Source organism: Staurois parvus, unplaced genomic scaffold (genome assembly GCF_062004578.1).
Source record: "Staurois parvus isolate SC_StPar_1 unplaced genomic scaffold, SC_StPar_1.0 ptg000317l, whole genome shotgun sequence".
Classification (NCBI taxonomy): Eukaryota; Metazoa; Chordata; class Amphibia; order Anura; family Ranidae; genus Staurois; species Staurois parvus.
In genome coordinates this window covers 119,550-146,705 of record NW_028318113.1, presented here as the reverse complement: position 1 = coordinate 146,705, position 27,156 = coordinate 119,550, and the positions used below count along the sequence as shown (strand labels likewise).

Sequence of the window (27,156 nt, the reverse complement as noted above, 5' to 3'; positions counted from 1 at the left end):
TGTGAGCGCCTCTGCACTAATATATATACAGTGCATATATATATATATATATATATATATATATATATATATATATATATACATACATACAGTGGGGATCGAAAGTTTGGGCACCCCAGCTAAAAATGTGTATTAATGTGCGTAAAGAAGCCAAGGAAAGATGGAAAAATATCCAAAAGGCATCAAATTACAGATTAGACATTCTTATAATATGTCAACAAAAGTTAGATTTTATTTCCATCATTTACACTTTCAAAATAACAGATAACAAAAAAATGGCGTCTGCAAACGTTTGGGCACCCTGCAGAATTTATAGCATGCACTGCCCCCTTTGCCAAGCTGAGACCTGCCAGTGTCATGGATTGTTCTCAATCATCATCTGGGAAGACCAGGTAATGTCAAAATTAAAGGTTTTAAATGCCCAGACTCATCTGACCTTGCCCCAACAATCAGCACCATGGGTTCTTCTAAGCAGTTCTCTAGAAAACTGAAACTGAAAATAGTTGATGCTCACAAAGCTGGAGAAGGCTATAAGAAGATAGCAAAGTGTTTTCAGATGTCAATATCCTCTGTTCGGAATGTAATTAAGAAATGGCAGTCATCAGGAACAGTGGAAGTTAAAGCAAGATCTGGAAGACCAAGAAAAATATCAGACAGAACAGCTTGCAGGATTGTGAGAAAAACATTTCAAAACCCACATTTGACTGCATGATCCCTCCAGAAAGATCTGGTAGACACTGGAGTTGTGGTACACTATTCCACTATAAAGAGATACTTGTACAAATATGGTCTTCATGGAAGAGTCATCATAAGAAAACCTCTTCTACGTCCTCACCACAAAAATCATCGTTTGAACTTTGCAAATGAACATATAGACAAGCCTGATGCATTTTGGAAACAAGTTCTGTGGACAGATGAGGTTAAAATTGAACTTTTTGGCCGGAATGAGCAAAGGTACGTTTGGAGAAGAAGGGGCACAGAATTTAATGAAAAGAACCTCTGTCCAACTGTTAAGCATGGGGTTGGATCAATCATGCTTTGGGGTTGTGTTGCAGCCAGTGGCACAGGGAACATCTCACGAGTAGAAGGAAAAATGGATTCAATAAAATTTCAGCAAATTTTGGATGGTAACTTGATGCCATCTGTGAAAAAGCTGAAGTTAAAGAGAGGATGGCTTCTACAAATGGATAATGATCCTAAACACACCTCGAAATCCATGGGGGATTACATCAAGAGGCGTAAACTGAAGGTTTTGCCATGGCCTTCACAATCTCCTGACCTCAACATAATTGAAAATCTATGGATAGACCTTAAAAGAGCAGTGCGTGACAGACAGCCCAGAAATCTCAAAGAACTGGAAGACTTTTGTAAGGAAGAATGGGCAAAGATACCTCAAACAAGAATTGAAAGACTCTTGGCTGGCTACAAAAAGCGTTTACAAAAAGCTGTGATACTTGCCTAAGGGGGCAGTACAAGATATTAACTCTGCAGGGTGCCCAAACTTTTGCAGACGCCATTTTTTTGTTTTCTGTTATTTTGAAAGTGTAAACGATGGAAATAAAATCTAACTTTTGTTGACATATTATAAGAATGTCTAATCTGTAATTTGATGCCTTTTGGAGATTTTTCCATCTTTCCTTGGCTTCTTTATGCACAATAATACAAATTTTTAGCTGGGGTGCCCAAACTTTCGATCCCCACTGTATATATATATTGTATTGTAATCTGGTGTTTTTTAATTTTGTGATAGTGAATTAGTAATCAGGGGCTTATTCCCTAAGGTAGACAGGAATGAGTAAAAAGCAGTAGCACACATCAACCAATAATTAATACTTTTTTATTTCCCTAACTGCTGTAAACTCTTGCTGTCCATTACATATTATGAAGGCTCTGACTCTGCTTCACATTAGAAGACTGAAAATCTGTTGTCTCTATAAAATCCCCCTCCTTACTATCCTTCTTGGCATGCTCAAAACCATATTAAGTTTGACTAATATAAGAAAGCACGTTAATTGGATAAAAACTCTATTGAAGCAAGAAATGCAATTCTGCAAAAAGCAAATCACTTTTTGAATTAGTAGTTTAAATCGCTACATTTATAGAAAAGCTCCATCAAGATTTTGGTTTGGGGAGGAAAACATAAAACATGAAGTACACTTACTGCTGTGGCTGCGATCAAGTTACCCTATGCTGTACATTTGGACTCTCAGATTTTAGCCTCTGACTGTCACTTTGCAGTGTCCTGTGTGTCAGGAATTCCCAATAGATCCCTGTAAGGCCATCTACTCCGGTATGCAGGCTGCAGAGTGGTTTTCAAGGAATAGGAAATGTGCCAAGCCCCTTGAGCAGAAATGTACCACAGATGATCTCTGGATCACAGCCACCCAGGTAAAAAAAAGCTTAACACTTACCTGCCTAGTTCCAATCAGATGGTTATAGGGTTAATTGTTAAAATCAAAATGAGTCAGTTTAAAAACTTACGTGTACAGCCACCATCATGATATCCATAAAATCCATGGGCACAAATGTCACATTTAACTCCTGCCACTCCATTAACACATGGGCACTGACCGGCGTCATTACACACTGCGGAGACTGACCCTGCTAAGCTACAGTTACAAGGCAAACAGCCAAGGCCAGATGTCAAGCCATAGAACCCAGGCTGTGAAAAAAAATATTGAATCAAATTTTATAGAGATCAAAGAAAAGAAATCATATTATAAAATATAATCACAGTTTTTTCCACCCATAACAGATGAATAATTATAAATCAAAAGCAAAAATATAACATCATATATAACTTACAGAGTATGTTGTTGGAATGAGTATTTTGAACACCACAATACAAATATTAAAGTGTAATGGCAGTTATTAGCATTTTTGGACGTAGTTCGGAAGGAATAGAACCTCTGTTAGGCTCCTATTGCTGTCTATGTCCTTATGGGAAAGATTCATCATCCTGAGGACCATCTCTAGAATTTATAGAATAGTTGTCAACAAAATGGACTGACAAATCATGGGGCCCCTGGGAAATAGGAGATAATGGGGCCCCCTGTGTCCCCCCCACACTCAAGCCACACCCACACAATGCCCCACTTACATATTGCAGCTCAGCTGCACAGGGGGATATTTAAATATCTACCACAGCATAGCCTGCAAGGACGTTCCTGGTTTCTTTCCATAGAAGCCGCAGGGCAATTCCATGTTTAAAGATGGCTGAGGCATGGCAGTCATCTTTATGATGCAACCAGGGATGTTTTGTGAAAGCAGTGAGCCTGTGTGCAAGATCATAATTTGGGCCCTGACAGCACAGAAAGAAGTGCGGCATGCACAAAAATGGATGTGGTTTTTGGGGACTGTAGGTAACGCTTACTGGTTACTCTGTACAGTAAAGATGCCCGATGACAGAGAGGTTAATTGCTTTGTGTTCAGATACCACTCCGCTTCTTTCCTGACAGGGTTGCCAACCCCCCACAACTTTTTTTTTTTTTACTGACATGACCATGAAAAATCTACTGACAGTGTATTTTTTACTGAAATATCACAGAAACTCCTGTTATAAACTAAGAGGGGGTAGTGGGATAGAGTCAAAAGAGGGGGGGAGACAAAGGAGGGGAAGAAAGGATAAGAATAGGAGAGAGAGAGAGATGGAAAAGTAGTAGAGAGATGTAATAAGGGGAGAGAGAGAGGTGAGAAGGAGGAGAGAGAGAGGAGGGTGAGAAGGGGGAGTGAGAGATAGACAGGGGGAGAGAGAGGGGATGAGAGAGAGAGGAGGTGAGGGAGAGAGGGGGGTGAGAGAGAGGAGGGTGAGAGAGAGGAGGGTGATAGAGAGAGAAGGGGGGAGAGAGAAGGGGGTAGAGAGAGAGAGAGAGAAGAGGAGGGAGAAAGAAGGGGGTGAGAGAGAGATGGGGGTAAGAGAGAAGGGGGTGGAGAGAGAGGGGTGAGAAAGAGAGGGGTGAGAGGGAGAGAGAGAAAAAGGAGGGGGGATCCCCTATACCCCCATTCTACATCAGAAAACCCACTCAGAAAAAATGTCTGTACTGATCTCTGTAAAATCTTACCAGCAGGGTTCTCTGAGCACTACATCAGCTGGAAAATGAAGTCAGCATCCCCATAAAGCTCGTCTCCGGAAGGAAGCATGAAGTGCTCCAAAATCTCCTGGTAGACGGCTGCGTTGACCCTGGACTTAATGAAGCACACTGGACCAACACCAGCAGATGACATGGATCCCCAAATCAACACAGACTGTGAAAACTTCACACTGGACTTCAAGCATCTTGCAGTGTGTGCCTCTCCATTCTTCCTCCATACTCTGGGTCCTTGGTTTCCAAATGAGATGCAATAGTTGCTCTCATCAGAAAAGAGGACTTTGGACTACTGAGCAACAGACCAGGTCTATTTTTCTTTAGCACCAGGTAAGACGCTTCTGACGTTTGTTGTTTGTTGTTGACAAGAGGAATAAGACATTTGCAGCCCATGTCCAGGATCCGTCTGTGTGTGGTGGCTCTTGATGCACGGACTCCAGTCTTAGTCCACTCATTGTGAAAGTCCCCAACACTTTTGAATGGCCTTTTCCTGACAATCCAATCCAGGCTGCGGTCATCCCTGCTGCTTGTGCACCTTTTTCTTCCACACTTTTCCCTTCCACGTAACTTTCTATTAATGTACTTTGATATAGCACTTTGGGAACATCCAACTTCTTTTGCAATTACCTTTTGAGGCTTTCCCTCCTTATGCAGGGTGTCAATGATGGTTTTTTGCACAACTGTCAGGTCAGCAGTCTTTCCCATGATTGTGATTCCCACTAAACCAGAGAGACCATTTAAAGGCTCAGGAACCCTTTGCAGGTGTTATGGCTTAATTAGCTGATTAGAGTGGGAAACTTTGAGCCTAGAATATTGCACCTTTTCACAATATTCTAATTTTCTGAGATTGCGGATTTGGGGTTTTCATGAGCTGTAAGCCATAATCATCACAATTATGACAAATAACGGCTTGAACTATCTTGCTTTGCATGTAATGAGTCTATCTCATATATTAGTTTCACCTTTTAAGTTGCATTACTGAAATAAATGAACTTTTGCACGATATTCAAATTTTTTGAGTTTCACCTGTACATGACAGCATGTGAGCTACTTCCTGGATCAGAGGCTTCTGTCACTTCCACCTCCTTCTCTGCTCTCCTCACCGTCACTGGCAGTCCCCTACTGTTTGAGTACCCAGTTCTCCTGACTCCTGCTCTGCTCCTGTCTCGGGTTCCTCTCACCCTGCCACCTTACCCCGCTCTGAGCCATAGTGCTGTCTAACTAATGTGTCCTTATTTCAGGTGGACACATTATTCAGACAGATGTAAAGATACTGCCACTGTGTAAAATGTGTGGAGCCTTTCACGGGCCCCTACTGACTCCGGGCCCTCAGGCAGTGCCCGAGTGACCAAATGGTCAGTCCACCCCTGAATAGGGATACATGTGTATTGGCCCCTGCCTCTTGCTTGTTACTGTGTCATATGAGATGGAAAGTATGAGGAAATATTCTCAATGGGCACAAATACAGCAATAAAATCCCCCTCATTGCTGCTGCTATTAACCACTTTCCTGTCGCCCTATAGCAGAAGTATTGCTACAGGGAAGCAGGGCTGTGCAAAAACACACACACACACACACACATATATATAAATATTTATATAGTGAAGGAAATAAGTATTTGATTCCCTGCTGATTTTGAATGTTTGCCCACTCACAAAGTAATTATCAGTGTAAAAATCGAATGGTAGGTGTATTGTAACACTGAGAGACAGAATAGCAACAAAAAATTCAAAAGAAATGCATGTCTAACAAATTATGCACTGATTTGCATGTTCATGAGGGAAATAAATATTTGATCGGTGATTGGTGGCAAATCCCTTATTGGCAATCACAGAGGTCAGACGTTTCTTGTAGTTTGCCACCAGGTTTGCACACATCTCAGGAAGGATTTTGGCTCACTCCTCTTGGCAGATCCTCCCAAGTCATTAAGGTTTGGTGGGTGACATTTGGCAACTCCCTCCACAGATTTTCAATTGGATTAAGGTCTGGAGACTGGCTAGGCCACTCCAGGACCTTAATGTGTTTCTTCTTGAGCCCCTTCTTTGTTACCTTGTTACCTGATTGTTTGATTGCTCCTGTAGACAGGTGTCTTTTATTCAGGTAACAAATTGAGATTAGCAGCACTCCCTTTAAGAGACTGCTTCTAATCTCAGCTTGTTACCTGTATGAAAGATACCTGGTAGCCATAAATCCTGCTGAATGATAGGGGAACAAATACTTATTTCCCTCATGAACATGCTAATCAGTTTATAATTTGTTAGACATGCATTTCTTTTGAATTTTTTGTTGCTATTCTGTCTCTCAGTGATACAATACACCTACAATTCGATTTTTACACTGATCATTTCTTTGTGAGTGGGCAAACATTCAAAATCAGCAGGAGATCAAATACTTATTTCCTTCACTATATATATATATATATATATATATATATATATATATGATTTGCATTTCCAGGTAGGGGGCTATTGGCGGCTAGAGATGTCAATCACCGGGTCCCAGCTGGCATTTCCCGGCCGGCATTTGGCAATCATCAGGTAAAGCTGACAGGAGAGAGACATGTGTGTAAACAACACAGGTCTCTCTCCTGTCAGCATGAACATGCTGTTTTGTATCTCTCTGCACATCAGAGAGATACAAAACAGCATGTTTCCCTAGTAAAACACAGCACACAGTTAACCCTTTGATCGCCCCAGATGTTAACCCCTTCCTGCCCAGTGTCAGTGCTTTTTATTAGCACTGATCACTGTATTAGTGTCACTGGGGATGTCAGTGGCAGCTAGTCAGTTTCCACCCAGTGTCAGAATGCCCGCCGCAGTCCCACAGTCCTGCTTTAAGTCGCTAATCGCCTCTAGTGAAAAAAAAAATTTCCAGTATTTATACTGCCATTTGTAGCCACTATAACTTTCACGTATTAATTTACACGTATTGGGATTTTTTTTTTAGCAAAGACATGTAGCAGAATACATTTTGGCCTAAATTTATAAAGAAATTAGATTTTTTATTGTCAAAGCTTAATTGAACAAACTGAAGTTAGAAGCTGATTGGCTACCATGCACAGCTGCATCAGATTCTGAGTGGTCCAGTTTTAGTAAATATCCCCCACAGTGTCTCTCCTGTGGTAACAATTTTCTGGCCAGCTATAGTTCCAGTGTGTAAAGTATATATACAGTACCAATACTCATATACAGATCTACCTAATTCATACTTTTTAAACTTTTTTAAAAATAAATTCTGTATAGTCCTGAACATACCCAAAAGAGTAAGAAACCGTGTAAAACAGTAAATCTCCATAGCATGGTTTATCTCTCACCTCACACTGATCACATTTCTCTCCAAAGACATGTGGTTTACAGTCACACAATCCAGTGTCGTGGTGGCAAATTGAAGAGATTGAGCTATTTGGGTGACATTCACATGCTTAGAAAAGATAAAAAAATGTCAGTGTTAAAGTGTGTTATCCCAACATTTCATATTCCTGATATGTGAATGCTGCACCATGTACTTGTGTTAAAGAGTGTCAAGTTCATTTTGTATTTCTTCCCTTGTATGAAATGCCTGCTGTTCCTGCCAGTCCCTCTGCTTTCTTATTTCAAACTGACCATGCTAGGAATAGAAGCAATCTACCCCAGCGTGGTCAGTTTTCTGGCTGTGCTAGGAGCACAGCCCGCAATACTGCAATGATCATTCTTGTCCTGACACACCCTTGCACAGCTTTTCACTGTATCAATATATTGCACTATATCAGTATATTGCTTTTTCTCTGCCTCCTTGTGACAACCCCACCCCACCCTGCAGTCTCCACCCCCAGCTCTTCAAGCCTCTTCTGTCTTATGCAGCTGAGAACAGAGGTCATGTTATATCACATACAGAAAAAGAAACAAGAAGATATTATTTATATATATATATATATATATATATATATATATATATATATATATACATACATACATACACATATACACACAAACATGTTATCTTGCATTTCTATCTTAAACTGAAAGGGTAAGGATTCACATAGACTTTAAAGATGCCATTAAATTATTACTACCTTTATTCCCCTCCAACTGAACATTAATACTGGTCATGCTGGAGATGCTCATTGCCACATAAAACAGATATAAAAGATAAGTTATGGCAGTCATAAACTAATACAAAAATTGGCAGCGATCTTATAAAGCTTTGCAGCAGCAATGACTGGTCAGTGCTCTTTGTTGTCACTGTACATCCTCCTTTATATTTTTTCAATCAATTATTCATGTTTTGATCTCTTCTCGTGGCCTGATTTAGTATTAGGCACATTAGGTTCTTTGACTATAATTGGCAGAGGCAGAGAGGTGACCTTTCTTTGCATGGTCATTTTCCACACATTTTTGCTATCATTAGAAACATTATTCACCTTATATACACTTAATTACACAAAATACACTGTTCTAAGCCAGGGAATTATTATGGCTGTGTGCTTACAGACTGCAGCAAAGGTAATATAGCCCTGTATGTAATGCACATTATACAACCTGAGCTATGTGAAGTAAAGAGCTACTCTCAAACAGTACGTTGCAGCATATGTATGGAATTTCTCTTTAATGTCTTTCATTGTCTCTTTTTGCTAGGTCCAACAAATCAAGGAATATTTTTTATATCATTGTTGTCTCTTTTTCTGAAGAACCTGACAGAAAAAAGTTTACCATCCCAAAAAGTTTTTTTTTTAGGGAAAAAACTTGAACAATCAGAGAGCGAGAACAACATTTCTCAGGCACAGTATGTTGCCATTTTTTCATGGATGCTTTCTTAGCACAGTTTAGTTATATTTGCTAATATAAAATGATTGTGCATGATTAAAGAAATAATGTGGCAGCTTGGTATCCCACTGTATAGTGCTGTATGAGCATTCCACTGTTTGGGGAGCAACATTACTAACTTGTTATTGGCCAAGTTTCAATAATCAGATAAAAGCTGTGCAGAGCTTTATAGAATAAACTTAATTACAACACCTCTGCATTCCTTTAGTAAGCAATCAAGAAATAAGCAACCACATCATATCTTACCTGTACAGTTCTTCACAAAAATGGCATCTCCATGGAAGCCATCAGCACATCTTTCACAGTGGGGCCCAGCTGTGTTTCCAATACATTTCAGACACTGTCCTGTCACTGAATCACAATGGCCATCTTCAAAGGGGTCTACATTGCCATTACAATCACAAGGGACACAGGATCCTCCCAGCACTGATGGATTTCCGTAGTATCCATTGGCACATCTGGAACAAAGGAAGGATTCTATAATGACACTGTAACATCTGACTCTCTAAATAGTGTCACGAGAGCATGGAGGGTTTTGTTAGGTCATTTTTTAAACCATAATAGCAATATGCTGTGCTAAACATACATGTAGCACTACCTCCGTAGGAGTCGCTGAAGTTTGGGTCCCCCTATAGTCCTGCACATCTGGGCAACACACATTTCCCTCACACAGACTTGCATCAGGAGCCAGTAACCAGTCCTTGAGCTTTGCTTTGAGGTTTTATTAGGGGACTGAACTTGAATGGGACAAGGGGTGTATGGGATGCCCAAGGGTAATGGCAACAGAGGACAAACTTCTTAGCAACTATGTACAAGTCTTTACACAGCAAAAACTCTTATGGAGGGCAAGCCAGCATCTCTGGTAGTACCACCCCAGACCCCAGATGAATCTTCTCCTCATCCAGTTGTACTTGGGGAATCTCTGGGCAGGGAATCCAGTGCCTGAAACATTCCCGAGTAAGAAAGCTAATCCAGTTTTCTTCTAGAGTGCCTCTTTCCCCTTACTAGCCCAGGGGGTGCCGGTCTACTCAGTCAATCCTTCTCCTGTGCTGCTGGTGGTGCGGTGGCTGCTACCAGGGCTTCTAGCTGGACCGTTCTTTCCCTGCTGCACAGGTGGTCCTCGCTCTGGGGGCCGGTGAAGTCCTGAGTATTCCTCCCTCCAGGATCCTCTGCCTTTAGATGAGCCCCTCTCCATCTGGGCCCACTCCCAGGCTCCTGCTCTCCAGCCTCACTTCCTCTCCATCTTCCACCTGAACACTCCTGTTGAGCTGTCCTGGCCCCATGCAAAGCCTTCTGTTGGGGATTGGCCAGGATCCCTCAAAAGTGCAGATCAGTCACTCATCACCTCCGCCCACTGCTTCCAGAACTTTCACCAAAGTTCCACAGCAGGGGGAAGTATCAGAGAGTTGGTCTTCAGTGCCTCTCAGCTCCGACCTGAATCTGACCCCTCTGACTGCGGCGCCAGGCTGATATTCAGCCTCTTAACTACCAATTAAAACTAAGGCTCCCCTTAGCTACCTAGGAGTCTGCTACATACTGTACATATAAAAAGTCTGTGGACCACCAAATTGCGGTGCTCTGATGAAGAGGGTAAGATGTCCTCTGGTGGATGGACATGCATCTGGTGTGTGTGATGGGAATTGATTATGCAATTGATAATTTATTTTTGTGAGTATATTGACATTTATTTTAATCATTAAAGAGTCCTACGTTAATGCACTAGGTCAGCATGCCTCCTTCTTATGCTTGTTTTGCACCAAATTGCAGTGTCCCATATACAGTATATAGGCTCAGATAATGTGCAGTTTTCTTTAATTTTTTTAGTAATCAAATCTCTTGCTCAGGCCAGGTCCACTATACAGTATTTCTGATCAAGGATGCACGTACCCTGATTGACTGCAGCACGATAAAACCCCACCTTAAGTGCTCTTGCAGCCTGTATAAACTGGGCTACCCACCAAAAATTAAACCACCTGGAAGGGACAGGTCCAGGGAGGCCGGCACACACTACCAACCCCCTGACACTGGAAGTAGACATAGCTGTCAGTAGGAGTGTGCATCAAAGTGCCCAGGGCCACCAGAGTTAAACAAATAAGGACGGGTCAACGGATACCGCCAAACATAACAGAGCTGTCAAATGTGTGTAAAGAGCCACCCTGGACCACTAATAGTACAAAATGAGTGAGGAGAGGTAAACACAAAGTGGCGAACACACTCAGTGAATGTAAACAGACCTGTCACAGACACTTAGAACCAACTTAGAAAAGGCACATCCAGAGATGCACAGCAATAACAGGCAAAATATATTACAAGGAGAGTGCACTGAGCCATCAGACCGCCATCTTAGTGAGGGGTTGTTGGAGTACGCGTATCCTGCACTGCATGGTGTCTATTGGTCTTTAACACGCCTACATTTTTTACCTTTGTAAGTATCCAATTGTAATTTTTCACTTTCCATTAAACCTTTGGTAATGCACTAGGTGCTTGACCCACCTGTTTATTCTTTTTGCATTTTTTTATGGCTAAGATTACTGCAGTGCTTCTAACCACTAGTAGGAATCTTGAAGTACTCAGCAGATGTCAACTCAAAAGGACAAGGGAAACAACAAAGTGCTCTCCACAATCAAACATATTTATCAGCCAGATAAAAGATGCACTTATAGTTACATAGTTAGTCTGGCTGAAAAAAAAACAAAAGGCCATCCAGTTCAACCATAGAAAAAAAAAGTTATAATCCTATACCCACAGTTGATCCAGAGGACGGCAAAAAAAACCTAGCAAAGCATGATCCAATTTGCTCCTGCAGGGAAAAAAATTCCTTCCTGATCCCTTGGGAGACAACCGGATATTCCTTGGATCAACTTTACCTATAAATGTTAGTATCCAGTTATATTCTGTGTATCTAAGAAAGAATCCAGACATTTTTTGAAGCAATCCACTGAGCTGGCCAGAACCTACTCTTGAGGGAGTCTATTCCACATTTTCACAGCTCTCACTGTGAAGAAACCTTTCCATGTTTGGAGAATAAATTTCTTTTCCTCCAGATGTAAAGAGTGCCCCCTTGTCCTCTGTGATGATCCTGGGGTGAATAGCTCTACACCGAGTTCACTATATGAACCACTGATGTATTTATACATGTTGATCATATCCCCCCTTAATCTCTTCTCAACAGGCACTTATATATGGGTAAAACTAAGAGTGCTTTAAAATTTCCTCTTTAAAAACTCAGATTGGCAAAGCTGCTAGGTAGGTGGGACTGTGTGTCAGCTCTCTCTGCAGAGATCCACAGAGTTGTCTCATCTCTCCACCAAAGCAGTCCTCCACAACATCTTCCCCGGGGCACTGTCCAATACATTTTATAATTACAACATCATAGTGGCTACGATTAAGCACTGCTGAAGCGTGAAACACATTAGCCCCTTGTCCACCTAACCTGTTTGCTGTTTTAAGGAATAAGACAATAAAGGTGGTCCTCAGGATGTATGACTGTCCAGGTCTTCTTCCCATCTTTTTGTGAGCAGAGCCAGAGCTCATACTTCTGATCGGCATTCCAGTGTGGTTTCACCTACAGTACAGCCTTACTTTTTCACATAACTGTATATGTAATGTTTTGGTGTGTTTTTTCCTTGGTGCCTTTGTCTTCATTCAGGGATCTTCAATCGCTTAATGTCTGCCTGGTCCTTGTCTCCAGGGGCATGTGGGAGGAATTCCCTCAGTAAAGACACAGAAAGCTGGAAAAACCTGAAAGCATACTATCCAAAAACAAGTTGGGCTTTAGCCTACAGTGGAAATAAAAGTCTACACACCCTTGTAAAAATGCCAGGTTTTTTTTATCACCTATAGGACCTATAATTTGTGCAATTCAATTAGAAATAAACTGAAATCTTTAAATGGGGAAAAACATTAAAATATAAAAAACGTACGATAATGTGGTTGCAAATATGAACACCCTTAAACTAATATTTTGTTGAAGCACCATTTGATTTTATGACAGCATTCAGTCTTTTGGGGTAAGAGTCTACTCTATCAGCATGGCACGTCTTCCCTGTGCACATCCTGTGCACAGCCTTCTTCATGACAACGCACAGATTTTCAACTGGAGTTAGGCCTGAGCTCTGGTTAGATGATTCCAAAGCTTTGAACTTCTTCTGGTTAAGCCATTCTTTTGTTGATTTGGAGAAATGCTTTGGGTCGTTGTCTGCTGAAAACTGAAATTCCTCTTTACATTCAGTTTTTTTAGCAGATGCGTGTGCCAAAAATGACTGATATTTGGAACTGTTCTCATTCACCTTGACTAAAGCCCCAGATCCAGCTGAAGAAAAACAGCCCCAAAGCTTAATGCTACTATCACCATGCTTCATTGTGGGTACAATGTTTTTTTTGGTGATGCGCAGTGCTGGTATTGTACCAAACATACTTTATGGAATTATTGCCAAAAAGTTCAATCTTGATCTCATCAGACCATCACACATTTTCCCACATGCTTTTAGCAGACTTGAAGTAGGTTCTTTCAAAATGTGCTGGGCTTGGATGTTCATCTTAGTAAGAAAACACGTCTGTCCCACCACCCTACCCCACAGCTCTGGCATATGAAGAATTTGGGAGATTGTAGTACACAACCAGTACATGCCACAAATTCCTGAAGCTCCTTTAATGTTGCCATAGGCCCCTTGGAAGCCTCCTGGATCAGTTTTCTTCTTGTTTCTAGTTCTTGGTAAACTCACTGTTGTGCCATATTTTCTCCACTTGTTGATGACTGTCTTCACTGTGTCCCATGGTATATCTCATGCCTTGGAATTTTTTTTTTTTTTACCTTCCCCTGACTGATATTTTCCAACAATGTGATCCCTTTGATGCTTTGTAAACTCTTTCCGGATTATGGCTTTTGTTGTAAAAGGCAACTGAGTAATTGTCAGAAATATCCTAATAGAACAGCTGATCTTTATAAAGGCTTAATCAGAGTCACTTTCACTGATGGCAGTGACTGTGTACTGACTACTATTTAACATCAGTTTGAATGTGATTGGTTAATTCTGAACACAGCAATGTTCAGGCATAAACTGCAGTATAAATCCCATAACAAATTTCCACACCATTTTTCACAGAGCAATAAACATCAGTGAACCTTTTAGAATTAAATATTGTTGGTACTGACCTTCCACGCATATCCCCAATGTGTTGAATAATGGAACAATAATACAACAATAGATATTATTCTCATCAGTGCTTTTCGGTGTTAATATAACAAACAGGTTCCCAATGCATCTCTTTAATTACCAGTCCCTTGCATACACTCTCTTTTATTGCCTGGTTTAAATTAGTCATCAAACCTGCATAATTTGAATGTGTCAGCAATTAAGTGACTAAGCTGGCGACATCAGTACTAATAGGTTATTCGTTTCCCCAATAAAGAAAACTGCCAAAGGACATTACTGTGCTGACTATATGGCACAAATCTGTAACAAATTACTAGGGCTTTTCAGGCCAAATGAAAAGTAGTGAGCTGACTCTGACTTGTACAGTACCTCCCCGATTCACACCAACAGGACCTGTAACAGAGTTTATTTCTACCTTCACCTGTAATGCAACGTGAAATGTTATCTGCTCAGCTTTCAGCCATACTGGTTCTCTCTATGCTTCATTCCATTTCTGCTTAATGCACCAGTACAGTACCAGTAGCATAATTAAGTCTTTTTAAAAGAGTTTTTTTTAAAGAATTACTCTGATACGTGGATTAAAATTACAACCATGTGGATGGTGTGGATACCCTATTCTTCATAAAATCCCTTGATACATTTAATCTCTGCATGACCTTCACTGGGCTCTTACCCCTCACTTCGCTCCTATGCAGTTGATAGTGGGATTCTTTATAATGATTGTTAAATGACTTTCTCTTGGCAGAAAATTCATCTTCGCGGGACAGGAGCTTCCAGATTAATTCTTAACTTTCCTGTATCCCTACCTATGTTTCCTAATGTTCTTTTCCAGACTTCTTTTCTTTTATCTGACCCCTCTACAGTTATCTCTATTCTAGTATCTATATATACGTCATATTAATAATATTTTATACATTGTAATTCCATCATGTTTAGTTGTCAATTATCCTATAGTTCATGTCTTGCTGGGAATGGATGTTATCGTTTTCTCGATGTGCCAAACAGGGGTGGACTGACAACTCATGGGGCCCCCGGGCAATAGGGGAGCATGGGGCCCCTGTGTCCTTGCCCAAACTCAAAAAAGCCTATGAAAAAGGTACCAGGGGCATCTCATGGGGCCCCCTACTGACCCCGGGCCCTCGGGCAGTGCCCGAGTTTACAAATGGTCAGTCTGCCCCTGGTGCCGAATATGTTATTGATAAAACAAATAAAAACTATATTCAACCTAAACTATGCATTTTCCTTATTTCTGTAGTCAAGCATGTCTAGTTTTAGGATAATAGCCTACATTTTTTCATACATGAGACAATGCAATTCCATATTTTCTCAACCTAAAGAAGCAATCATGGATAGATGCATACCTTTCACACCGTGGTCCAGTATAACCAGGTGCACACTGGTCACATATCATGTCCTCTTCTCCAGACAAATAACACGTTGGACTAAAACTGAAAGGGGAAAAATATGTTGATTTATTGACTAGTAAAATAACGATACCAAGTTATCCTATGGTAATCAGTTGTAGTACTAAGGACAAAATGATACCCATAAATATTAACAATCTGTGACATGCTGATTATGACAAAAAGAAAAGACCCTCACTTGTTGGAAGGTGCAGTTAAAGGACAAGCACAGAGCTGACAGTCCTGAGGTGTTCCTGCAGTTGGGTCTCCATAGAATCCTGAAAGGCATTGGTCACAGTGGGGACCTGTAGTATTGTGCTGACAGTCCTACATGAAATTAACCCACAATACAATTAGGTACACATTTTGCTACATCAGCTTAAATAAATATTTAGAAACTTGCTGTTTCTCAAGCAGTTTTGTCACGTACACAAAACTTACACATATTTTTATGATTGTTATAGTGTTTGGGCAAAATTGGAAAAAAAAAAGATTCAGTACATTTCTGCAATACATGCACATTTCCCCATGTTTAGCCCTTTTAAGAACATTGCAAACACAGAAAAACACTTACTCATTCACTGCAAATCAGGTGAACTCCTGATTTGCTATTTGAGCTGACAACACACTGCCTGTGCTGCACTGGAATCCTGAGCAGTGTTAGTGTCAGCCCTGCACAGTTCTTTTATGCTAGACTACAGAATGCCTCACTCTATCCTCCTCTCAATAACATAATGGCAGATGTTCTGTAGTCCAGGTGAGGAGAATTTAGGCAGAACTGATAATGTTGTTTGGGATTTCAGTGCAGAATAGGCAGCGGTATTGACTCAAAAAAGGAAGTTAGGAGTTCACAGGATAAATGTAAAATTATAGTGCTTGCCAGTGACAGTGTATTCTTGCTCCAAAAAAGGATATGGTAAATCCAGTGTGACATTCCAAGATTATCAGCAGATGATATGAGGTCTATGCTGGCTAGACATTCCCTTGGCTGATGTAAACTTTCACAAGCACCAACCTGTTATTGCTTATCTAGACGAACCCTGGAATTTAAGGCTTTATTCCTGTGCAAGTACTCTCTTGATGAGTAAAGCTGCTAATGACTGGTGATCAGATCTTTGATATTGTAGTATTCTCAATTTCAATTATTATCTCAAATATTTGTCTTTATTATACACAAGGTAATCTAAATTTTTTTATGGATACCATGGCACAGACACAAACCACTAAATGAAGTGTTTTGCAAACTCTTGGTAACTAGAGCAGGGGTCCTCAAACTTTTTAAACAGGGGGCCAGTTCACTGTCCCTCAGACCGCTGGAGGGCTGGACTATAGTTTAAAAAAAAAAAAACTATGAACAAATGCGGACATAGTACAGGAGATGACCAGAGACTGCGGACATAGTACAGGAGATGACCAGAGACTGCGGACATACTACAGGAGATGACCAGAGACTGCGGACATACAACGGTGGTGGGAATACTGGGCCGGTCGCTCCATAAGACGCACAGATATTTCCCCCAAGTGTGTCTTATGGAGCAAAATAGTGCCCCATCGTTGGTGTCAGTGGGGGGTGGAATAGTGCCCCATCGTTGGTGTCAGTGGGGGGAGGAATAGTACCCCATCTTTGGTGTCAGTGGGGGGAGGAATAGTGCCCCATCATTGGTGTCAGTGGGAGGAATAATGCCCCATCATTAGTATCAGTGACAATGATGAGGCACTATTCCTCCCACTGACACCAATGACACTTAACTTGCTGACCCTTTTCCAGCATGGTGCTGCTGCAGCCAGCATACCTGGTTGCAGCAGCACCATCTGCATGGCACACTTACCTATCAGCTGTCCTTCTTCACTCCGGCCTCTCCCTCACTCGATGTTCGCTGGGCCACTCGGCTCCGCCTCCTCGCAGGTGATTGGCCGCCTGTGTGCCTTTCCTGAGCTACAGTTCTGGCGCCCAATCACCAGTGAGGAGGTGGAGCCGAGCGGCAGGAATGAGGGAGTGGCCGGAGTGAATGAAGGAGCAGCGCTTCCTGGACTGGATCGTCGTGGGACTGGGACTGGAGCCAGGTAAGGTACAGCAGCCCCCTGCCCCCCCCCCTGTACTTAGTGTCCCTTCCTTGCGGAAAATACGTCCCTGCCGGCGGGCCGGATAAATGGCCTCGGCGGGCCCGCAGGCCGTAGTTTGAGGACCCCTGCTCTAGAGCATTCCTGTTGTACATCCTCTGTACATGTATAAACATTTACTTATTAATAATAATTACATTATAATATATTTTGGTTTTCATTTCTAATAGAAATGACATTTCTAAAATTGGTTAAGAAAAACTGAAAATACATGGAGATGATCAAGACAACTGGTTTCTACGTGTGGCTCATTTAAAAATGTAGGTGTGCTATATAAGAACACAGTACCATTAGGACAACTAACTTACATAACAAGCACCATGGATATCACAGTCTGTTGCATGTCCGTTGCATTCACAAGGCTGACAAATTCCACCGAAGAGGGTTCCACGAACTCTATAGTATCCAGGTATGCAAGACTGAAAAATGAAATTTTGCAGCTTGAGACCCAATTTCCAATATCTACAATATTCAAGTAAACATTCTTAGAAGCAGATTTCTCTGAGGTGTGTGGAAAAAACTATTCTGGGTGATTGGGTGACTGGCTTGTCTTCCTAGTGGCTTAACAGTTTGACAAAAGTTTAAGCCAATTAACGCTCTACTTTATATATGTTCTCCAGACACTAGGTATGGATAAAAGTAGGATCCAACCTTCTTAGAACACTAACACTTTTTCAACCTTTTTTCCTTCTCTATTTCAAGCAAATATGTTGGCAACTTTAAATGAAGTGCCTACCTCTAGAGAAGAGCCAAGAAACACCACACACAAGTCCAAACAGCAGCTTTAAGTTTCACCCTCCTCACCCTAAACACTGTCATTATTTAGTTAAAAGGAAATATTTACTTTGAATAGATCAAGTCATTATGATATGTCAAAGGCTCCAGTGGTTCCACATATTTAGTAACATCAACTTTAAGCATATGCCAAGATTCATTTTTAAACTCATAACAAAGAGATCCAGAGAAGCTGCAACCAATCAGATTCTAGCTGTCATTCTTACAGCAAAATCTTGATAATGAAATCTAGCAAGTGATTATACTTAGACTTAGTCTATAAGCAGCACAACGTTTAGCTGCTCCAATTTTTAAAAATCAGGGCAACTCTTATTTATTGTTTTGTTTTAATTAAAATAGTTTTTTCAATTAACAAAAATAAATGTAAAGCCTATAGCAAAATTAAATGAACAGTCTACATTAGCCCATTACCTCACAGGATGTGCCAGCATAGCCAGGGGGACATTCACAGTTTTCTACTTGTACAGCTGGCAGGAGGTCAATCACATTAGGTGTAGCTGTATCAAGTGTCACCGAGTTTAGCCTAGGAAACAGAAAAATGATTAAAAAAGCTGAATGTATATATAATTGAATATGACTTATATTTATGCAAACTGAATACTTGGGTAAGCAGTCTGTTTATGCACCTATACCCAAATGAAAAAAATATTTGTTTACTTGGTTGTTCTAAAAAATTGTATGTGGAATACTGTGTTTGCACTGTGTCTTGTAGCTTGTTTTAGCTCTCCAGACACACAATACACAAAGCCACACAACTGTGCCATATATACAATTGTATAGCAGCAATTTTTATAGTAAAGCCAATTTCAGTATTCTTAAATTGAACCGTAAGTAACTTTACAAGTCTGCAAGAATATATTCCCAGCAGTTTCACAGTACACTGCAACAGTACAATTTACAAAAAAAAATATTCTATCATTAAAAATTCCAGCCAAGCGACTTTACCTAGGCGGAGATAATGTCTCTTCTCCCCCAGTGATCAAACTGCAACAATGTATATTGTAGTTGCAGCACTTACAAGGTGAGCGGCTGCATCAGTGGCTGATCTAAATGACTGCAATCAAGAACTGCCCTGGCACCATGATTTACATGATTGTGCCATTTTTGAGCCAGCATCTCAGTACAAAAAGTAGATGCTAACTCTACACCTAGAAGTGTTACACTTATGCATAAATTAGCAAGCATGCATGTATGAAAAAATATATTTGATGATAAGTCCACTTTAAGAAAATTGTACAGTGTTTTGTACAGTATATAGTTTCTTTTTTTATTTATTATGGTTAAGACTAAAAATATTTCTAATTTGTTTATCCAATCAGCAAGTGGGGGTCTAGGTATCTTGCCCCATGGTTACCTCTTATAAGCTTCACTTTAAAAAAAAAAAGCTTCTTGCTGACAAAGTTCAATAGCCCAAGATGACATGTACACACAGAACTGAATGGATTAGAGTAACAACTTTTCTCCTACCCTAGTTTCTTAAAATATGCAACTTCTATTATGCTTTTTCTTTAGAAAACTCATAATGTAAAATCTGTACCATGGGTGCACCAATGTGTATTTTTAAAAGAAAGATTTTCAAAAAGGTTTAAACAATTGATATAAAACTTTATACAAAACATAAAATATGTATAAACGTATAAAGTAAATATAAAAAATGTTGAATCTAAATGCTGAAAGTTTCCATTAAATATATGTATTTTAATAGCCATTCTTAATACTGTAAAGCCTTCATACTACCTGGTGACTGTATTTTTGGCATTGTTGTAGGTAGCTCGTATCAGGAGGCGATTAATATTAGCTAGAACAGTCATTAGCCTGTCTCGATCCACAGGTCTCTTTGTATAGAAGTCCAGAAAGTTTTCAGGAAGAAGTTTTATTTCAGCTGTGTGTTCTTCATATGGCTGAAGAAGTAAACCTTCAGTCTTTGTGCCTATGGTGATACCACTCCCCTGAAAGAGAATTGGACTGTGAAGTCTATATGCTGTGTTTATATTCTGTACACTGTGTATAACAGGAGGGAAACAATCAAAATGTGTGTTGCACTCATTTTCTGTCCTTCATTTTATAATCTGTCCAAATACCATGAAATGAGAACCTGTTACACTAGAGTGGCCAAGACAGTTTTGAAAAACTCCTAAACAATCCACATTAAATTGAATGTCCCAACATCAAAATGCCATGAAAGTCTTGCATGTATTTACAAAATAGTCATCTACATATATGGCTGAATTGTTTGAGGTTCTATAGCTGTTTGGTAGATAGCTGGATGACTTGACCAACATTATGGGTTTGATTATATGATAAGTGACCACTGTCTGACATCAACCTTTGAAGGAGAGTCAGCTTTAGAAGATATTTAAAAAAAAGGGAAGGTAATGTCTGACTGAAAAGTTTAGGTCAGAGAAAATAGTGAAAGAAAAGACCAATAAATGAGATTAGCAGAGAAAGCAAAAATAAGAAATTGGGATGGGCAATGAAAGATAGAACGATGGATGGTAAAGACAAAGAACAGAGAAACTAAAGCAGGCCATACATGCATCTATATTTTGCTCAGCCTAAACAAAAGATATCTAATGTGGATTGACAAATCTGCCCTTCTGGCTATTGTATTCTGACAGCCAGAGGCCGCAGCTACCAGATTACTCTGACAGTGCCTGAATCTCATTAGATGCAGCCAATAATCTTCCACCCATATCCTTTGACAAGAGTTGTTTGAACATTTGTCTGTTGTCAAGCTGAGTAGTGCCACAGGGGTACCACAGCTCGAATTTTGACCAATTTAGGATAAACGGTCAAAATTCGAGTCATGGCTGGCAGTCTTTACATATAGGTTGGGGAGAAAAATGGGTAATAAAATGTAAGTAAGCAAGTAAAAAGCAATGAGAGAGTTACAGGTGGGACGAAGGAAGTAACAGTAGATTCATAGCAGAGGACTTGACTGGAGGATACAGACAAAAATCTCCGGAAAACAGGACTAAAGATATAAATACTATTAGTGACAAGCTACTGTGTATAAAGAAATGGAAAAACAATATTTAAAAACTTTGTTTAGTGTTTACTTTGAATAGGCAAAACTAGTGACTGAACATGTTGAGAGTTAAGAACTGTATTTCCATTACTATCCAGCAAAACTGTACATGAATTCTGAAAAGAAAGCTATAAGAAAGGCTTGAATGATTTTTATTGTGATTGCTCCAGGGACCGATCAAGAGGCCCAATCCTCACAAAATTAATTACAGAGTAGGGCATTCCTATGTTCTTACCATAAGAACTTGCATATAATTTTATGGAAGCCCTGGAGGCATATGGGAGTGCTGGAATGTAACTGTACAGGTATGTAATACACACCACATGGTATAATACCTGCTCATGTAGAATAGCCTACGTTTAGGCTATTTTATGTCACCAAAGGGTCATTTTAGGGCTAAAACTACATTGACCCTTTTACAACCATATGATCACTGAAATCTCCCACAAGCATCCCTATTTTACTTCTAGGAATACTGGCATGTAACTTTGGCCATCTGCGCGTATATCAGACCCATTGACAGCAAAAGATTCTGTGACTCACATGTTAGAGCAGGCATGTCAACCTCAGGTTTTATGAGTTACATGCCGTTGTCTTACTACTTCTCTGTGGACCTCAGTAGTTTAGGGATAGAAAAACAGTTGAGCTACCAGCTGTTCTCCAGTTTTTAAATTATACTTCCTTACATAATTGTGCAGCTAAATACTTCATTAGATATGTTATAGCACCTTTCTATGGAGTAAATTGCAAGTTTTACTATATTGTTAGTTTTAAAAGTGCCATGATATATTTTTGTATTAAGTAGACCTCCCACAATTACTGTTTTCACAATAGTAAGATTGTAATTTCTAAAATGTTAAAGTTTTTTGCATATTATTTAAACTTGCAAATATTGCAAAAATACGTAAGTATATGTATTCTTAATACCATTTAGATTGCCTTTTTGTACTAATCAAGACAATCTTGACATTGTTTTCTAGAACCTGCAAAGTTTTAAGCCAAATGATTTACCATGAACCTATGACAACAGTGAACTCAAAACCTCATCCCAATTCAGTATCACTAGGATTATTGCATTGTGCCTGAATATTATAAGTTATGAAAGTACATGACAGAATACAACAATTACCTGCATAACAAGGTCTACATTGGAAACCAGTGCCCCATCTAAACTTTCCACAGGGATATCATAGGACATGGTATACCTCAAGACTCCACCATAAGATGTTAGCTGTAAAAAAGATAGGTATTAATAAAGACTAGTTAAGAGAAAACATAGTATGTATGACAAACTTACTTAAAATATATCACTTCTATAGTGAAAATATTAATGTAGCAAAACCATTACTCCTTGCTTCTCCACTCATCTCCTTAGAGGCCATTTCTGTAAAGAATCCTATCTGTTTTCATGACAACTTTATGGTGATTCCCCAATGATACTGTGACAGACCCAACTGAGAGAGGGGCTTTTGGAGGGGGCTATGGGTTGTAAGCTCGAAAGAGCAGGGCCCTCGATCCCCTCATGTTTTGCATTGTATTGGTATTGTTCTGTCACATGTTCTCTGTAATGTACAGCGCTGAGCGAACTATTGGCGCTTTATAAATACTGTATAATAATAATAATAATAATGGGTTAACCTTCTACCCACTGATAATGGAATGGATTTTTATCTGCTTCCCCCGATCAGAGCATGGAGAACAGCTGGGTCCTGAAACTCTTTGACTGACTGGGAATATCTACTGGGATTATGCGGCCAGGAAGTCCCCAGAACAGTTGTGCCTCTGCAGGAACATCGTGTTGGACAGATTGTGCAGACGCACCTTCATCAGTCAGGGTTATTTATGTAACTCTTCTTTGACATACTTCTTATCTTGCCCTGGCCGGTCCTTGAGAGCTGCATAATGCAGCATTTGCCCATTTTGCCCCAGCTACTACCAACTTTGTATTAACTTTTTATACAATTTCCACTGAAGATGTGCCTCTTGGTAACCTAGATCCATGCTGGATCTGGGGTGGGACATTTAGAAACGAGTGGTGTAATGTACTTTATGTATCCTGTGCTGTGGAACAGTTTCTGGGCATCCTGGTGGGTAGGCCCTGGCTAATCTAGACTTTCTATGGACATGTTTTCCAGCAAATAGACAAGGAAGGCAGGGTAGGGAATTCCTGTGACTACTAGCCAAACTTATAAGACTTGTCTAGGTGCCTAGCTGTTACTTAGATTAATGTTTTTAAGTTGCATTGTCGTGTTTTTACTAGCTGTACATCTTGTCTTATCTATGTTAATATGCCCAAGAAGGGAATATCCTCCTGGGCGGTATAAAATATGTGTCTGGGTTTTCATAAACAGTTATTCCTTTGGTTTTACCTCAACATCTTATCTGTGCATGAGGCTTGGGGTAAATTTCTGGTATTAGCTATCTAGCTGCTGGAAATGTTTGGAGGGCAGGAAGCACTGGTTGGAGGAGGCCATACCCAGTCTTATACCCACAGTATACAGTTTCTAAATATATTTGCCAAAATGTTACTGCTATCTATATAAATTATTTTGTAACTTGACACTGCTCAGCCCCTTTGAGGTCTCTAGGTTTTCTATGACTATAGTTAAGCTATGGATACAGGAATAGCCTGTTACATTGGGGAAGTTCACATCCAACAGGCTTGAAAAGAGGAATCCCCACTGGTCAATTTATAAGAGCAAAAGAGAATATGCTCAACGGAAGGGGCATTCCAAATGGAGAGTCAAAAATTGTTTCACAGATTTATGAGACGTGGCTATCATAAGACTGATTTGATTAAATCCTTTGAGAAAGTGAAAGGGGTTCCGAGAGAATCTCTGTTGGGTCAGAAAACCATAAAAGTGAATGATCAGAATGGCATGCGTATCATAGGTACATACTCAAATCAATCCGGGCAGATTTTCAACATCATAAAGAGATATTCTAACATTTTGCATGAGGAGAAATATCTATCACAGATTCTATCTAAAGACCCTAAGATAACCTACAGATGGGGTAGGAATTTGAGAGACATGTTAGTACATAGTCACCTAGAAAAAACCTCTAAAACATCAATGAAACACACTTGGCTACCTGACAAAGCAAAAGGTAGTTTCAGGTGTGGCCACTGTAAGACTGTCAGAGAGCGAGGAGCCAGACACACAAGGAGGTGCAATTAAAGCTAGGTTTATACAAAAACAAGACAGAGTCTATGCAAGTCCAACAGCAACAGCGAGTGACTTGGTAGAACAGTAGCCAGGAAGGATGGTCGCCAGAGCCGGGGTCAGAAGCCAGGAAGGATGATCGCCAGAGACGGGGTCAGAAGCCAGGAAGGATGGTCGCCAGAGCCGGGGTCAGAAGCCAGGAAGGATGGTCGCCAGAGCCGGGGTCAGAAGCCAGGAAGGAGTCTTGCCAAAGCCGAGTCGGTATCCAGGAGAGCAATGAGAAACTAAACAGGAGCTTGCTGCTGTGCAACAGACAGGACACGAATGCAATGAACAGCTACAAACAGCAGACTTATATGTGATAAGCCGCCACCTCCTGGGGGAGAAGCCGCAGGGGGCTGAAAGCATAAAGGATCCCACAATGCTTTGCAGACACCTAAGATGGATGCCAGCACATGGAGCAGCACAAGCCCTGAGGAAAGGTAGGACCTTGACAAAGACATGTACTTTCCTGAGCAATACCAAGGAGTATGTTAACCCTAAAAATAGGGAGATTATGAAAATAAGAGATTTCTATAATTGCAGCACAGAGGGGGTGATTTATGCTTTAAAATGCCCATGCCCCCTATTATATGTTTTTTTTTTTCAGGTCTATATATACACTAGGCTTACAAAACACTGCTTCTACAGGGGTTTTGTGTTTTTTTGTTATCCTGCCTCTAGAAGCAGCTCAATGTTATACTATGTGTCTATGCACATTAGGATGTTTAGAAGCATATTTTAAGCTCAGTGTTTAGGGGAAATAAAAACCCTACTGGATCATATTTTTGAGAGGAGCTTTCAGGCTGAAAAAAACACTTAATGCTCATAAATGATCTTAAACAGCAGGCATTCCTAATGTATGGGGTACCCTTTAAAGGTAGCTGAAAGCACCTGGCACGTAATAATTAACATTGGTGGTGCACTGTCCCTGTGATGGAGGGTAGGCAGGACAGAACACACAGAGTAGATGGCAAACGCAAAAAGCTTTATTGAGACAAACAGATGACAGTCACGCAATAGAGGGACTTGCGGGGAGGATAAATTTGCCTGTACAGGGTAGCAAGGAGGGGCTAGAACACTTATAGAGTCTCTGTAGCAATTGTAATCCAACGGGGGGGTGAGGGGTCAGTACAGGAACAGTTCAGGTAAAACAGGGAGAATGCATATACTCACGGATCCGACTGGGTGCCTGGTCTCCCAGGGATAGAAAGTGGAACACAAGTACCTGTTGGAGTCCGGATCATGCGGGTGGTGTTCCCTTCTGGGCTGAGTCCTCAGGCAGCTGGCAGGAAATCTCTCCCCTGGACTGGGGGTCTCGGGCAGCTAACAGGCAATCTCTCCCCTGTGCTGGGGGTCTCTGGCAGCTGGCAGGCAATTCCTCCCCTGGACTGGGAGTCTTGGGCAGCTAGCAGGCAATCACTTCCCTTCTGGGGGTCTCCGGCAGCTAGGGGTGCGGTTCCTTGTTTGGCTAGGGGGGGTCTGCAGAGTCTGGTCCCCAAAGGTCCCGCCGAAGCTAGGCTCCTTTGGTGGCTGGCGCAGTGGTGAACAACGACCCGGAGCACCCGGCCTCAGCTTCTAAAGCTGATGCAGGATGCTACCTGGTCGTCTAGGTAACCGAGGCGGGCCGGAACTGGCAATGAGGCACACCCCCTGGACAGGGGCCGCACCTCTCGTGAGCATGGCCTTTGTCTGGGGACTTTCGCAAGCGCGGGAACTTCCCGTGCCCGTGCTATGGATGACAGGGCTGCGGTGGTGTCAGCGAGACGCCGTAGCCCGGAACATCCCTGCAGGAGGCTCGCACCTCTCCGAGGAGAGGTGTGAGTCTCACCACCTTCTCCTCTCCGGCCATGGCCGGGGAGAGAGACGACAGTAGCAGGGGTGATGAAAGCCGCACCTCTCATCCCACGGCGGCAGGATGAGAGGTGGAGGGGGGGGGGGGTCACTGGAGCACAGGGAGGAATTTGGCCATTTGGCAGGGGTCCCTCTACCGTGACAGTCCCTTTAAGAGGTTTAGTGATGTACAGTATGTAGTTCAGCGGCTGCATAAAAGCATTCTCTATGGTGTTGACTACGTATGTGGCAAGAAGGTAAGATATGCAGTTCAACTCACCATTCCTGATAGGCGATTAATACAGTCTAAATGGCTTGGTGGTCTGCAGGCACTAAAATTCTCAGGCCTCACAATCTGTTCCTGACTGGCTCACCCAGGCAGTAGGCCCACAAAGCAACAGGTCCCTTTGGGTTCCAGTGCAGCCAAATAACACTTAGTGACAGTTCCATGGTCCCTGGTATGGCACAGATACCCAATGTTGGGTCTACACTGCTCCCGTTTCCCCACACACACAAAAGGTGCACAGCAGCTCAGCCATTCAACCTTCTGGGGTATATGGATTCAGACACCCCCTGGTAGCAGGTCCTCACTCACTCCATTCAGTAATTGTGCACAACCACATTCATGGCGCACGTTTGGGTGCCATTGTACTTCAATAGTACACAAAATGTGATGCAATTCTGCCATGATTGTCACATGACAGGATCACATTGCAAATGGCTCCTTTGA

The 27,156-nt window shown here is 41.2% G+C and overlaps 1 protein-coding gene across 1 annotated transcript in view; it reads right to left on the bottom strand.

Moving 5' to 3' along the window:
- Positions 1–27,156, bottom strand: part of LAMA1 (laminin subunit alpha 1) — a 250,596-nt gene that overhangs the window by 127,466 nt on the left and 95,974 nt on the right. The window contains exons 13-21 of the mRNA XM_089683630.1: positions 22,520–22,621; positions 20,100–20,311; positions 18,774–18,885; positions 17,876–17,986; positions 15,646–15,773; positions 15,405–15,491; positions 9,134–9,345; positions 7,399–7,505; positions 2,482–2,662 (exon numbers count right to left, since the gene is read on the bottom strand). Of these exons, the coding sequence (XP_089539756.1) occupies positions 2,482–2,662; positions 7,399–7,505; positions 9,134–9,345; positions 15,405–15,491; positions 15,646–15,773; positions 17,876–17,986; positions 18,774–18,885; positions 20,100–20,311; positions 22,520–22,621 (1,252 nt within the window). The remainder of the gene's footprint in view (positions 1–2,481; positions 2,663–7,398; positions 7,506–9,133; positions 9,346–15,404; positions 15,492–15,645; positions 15,774–17,875; positions 17,987–18,773; positions 18,886–20,099; positions 20,312–22,519; positions 22,622–27,156) is intronic.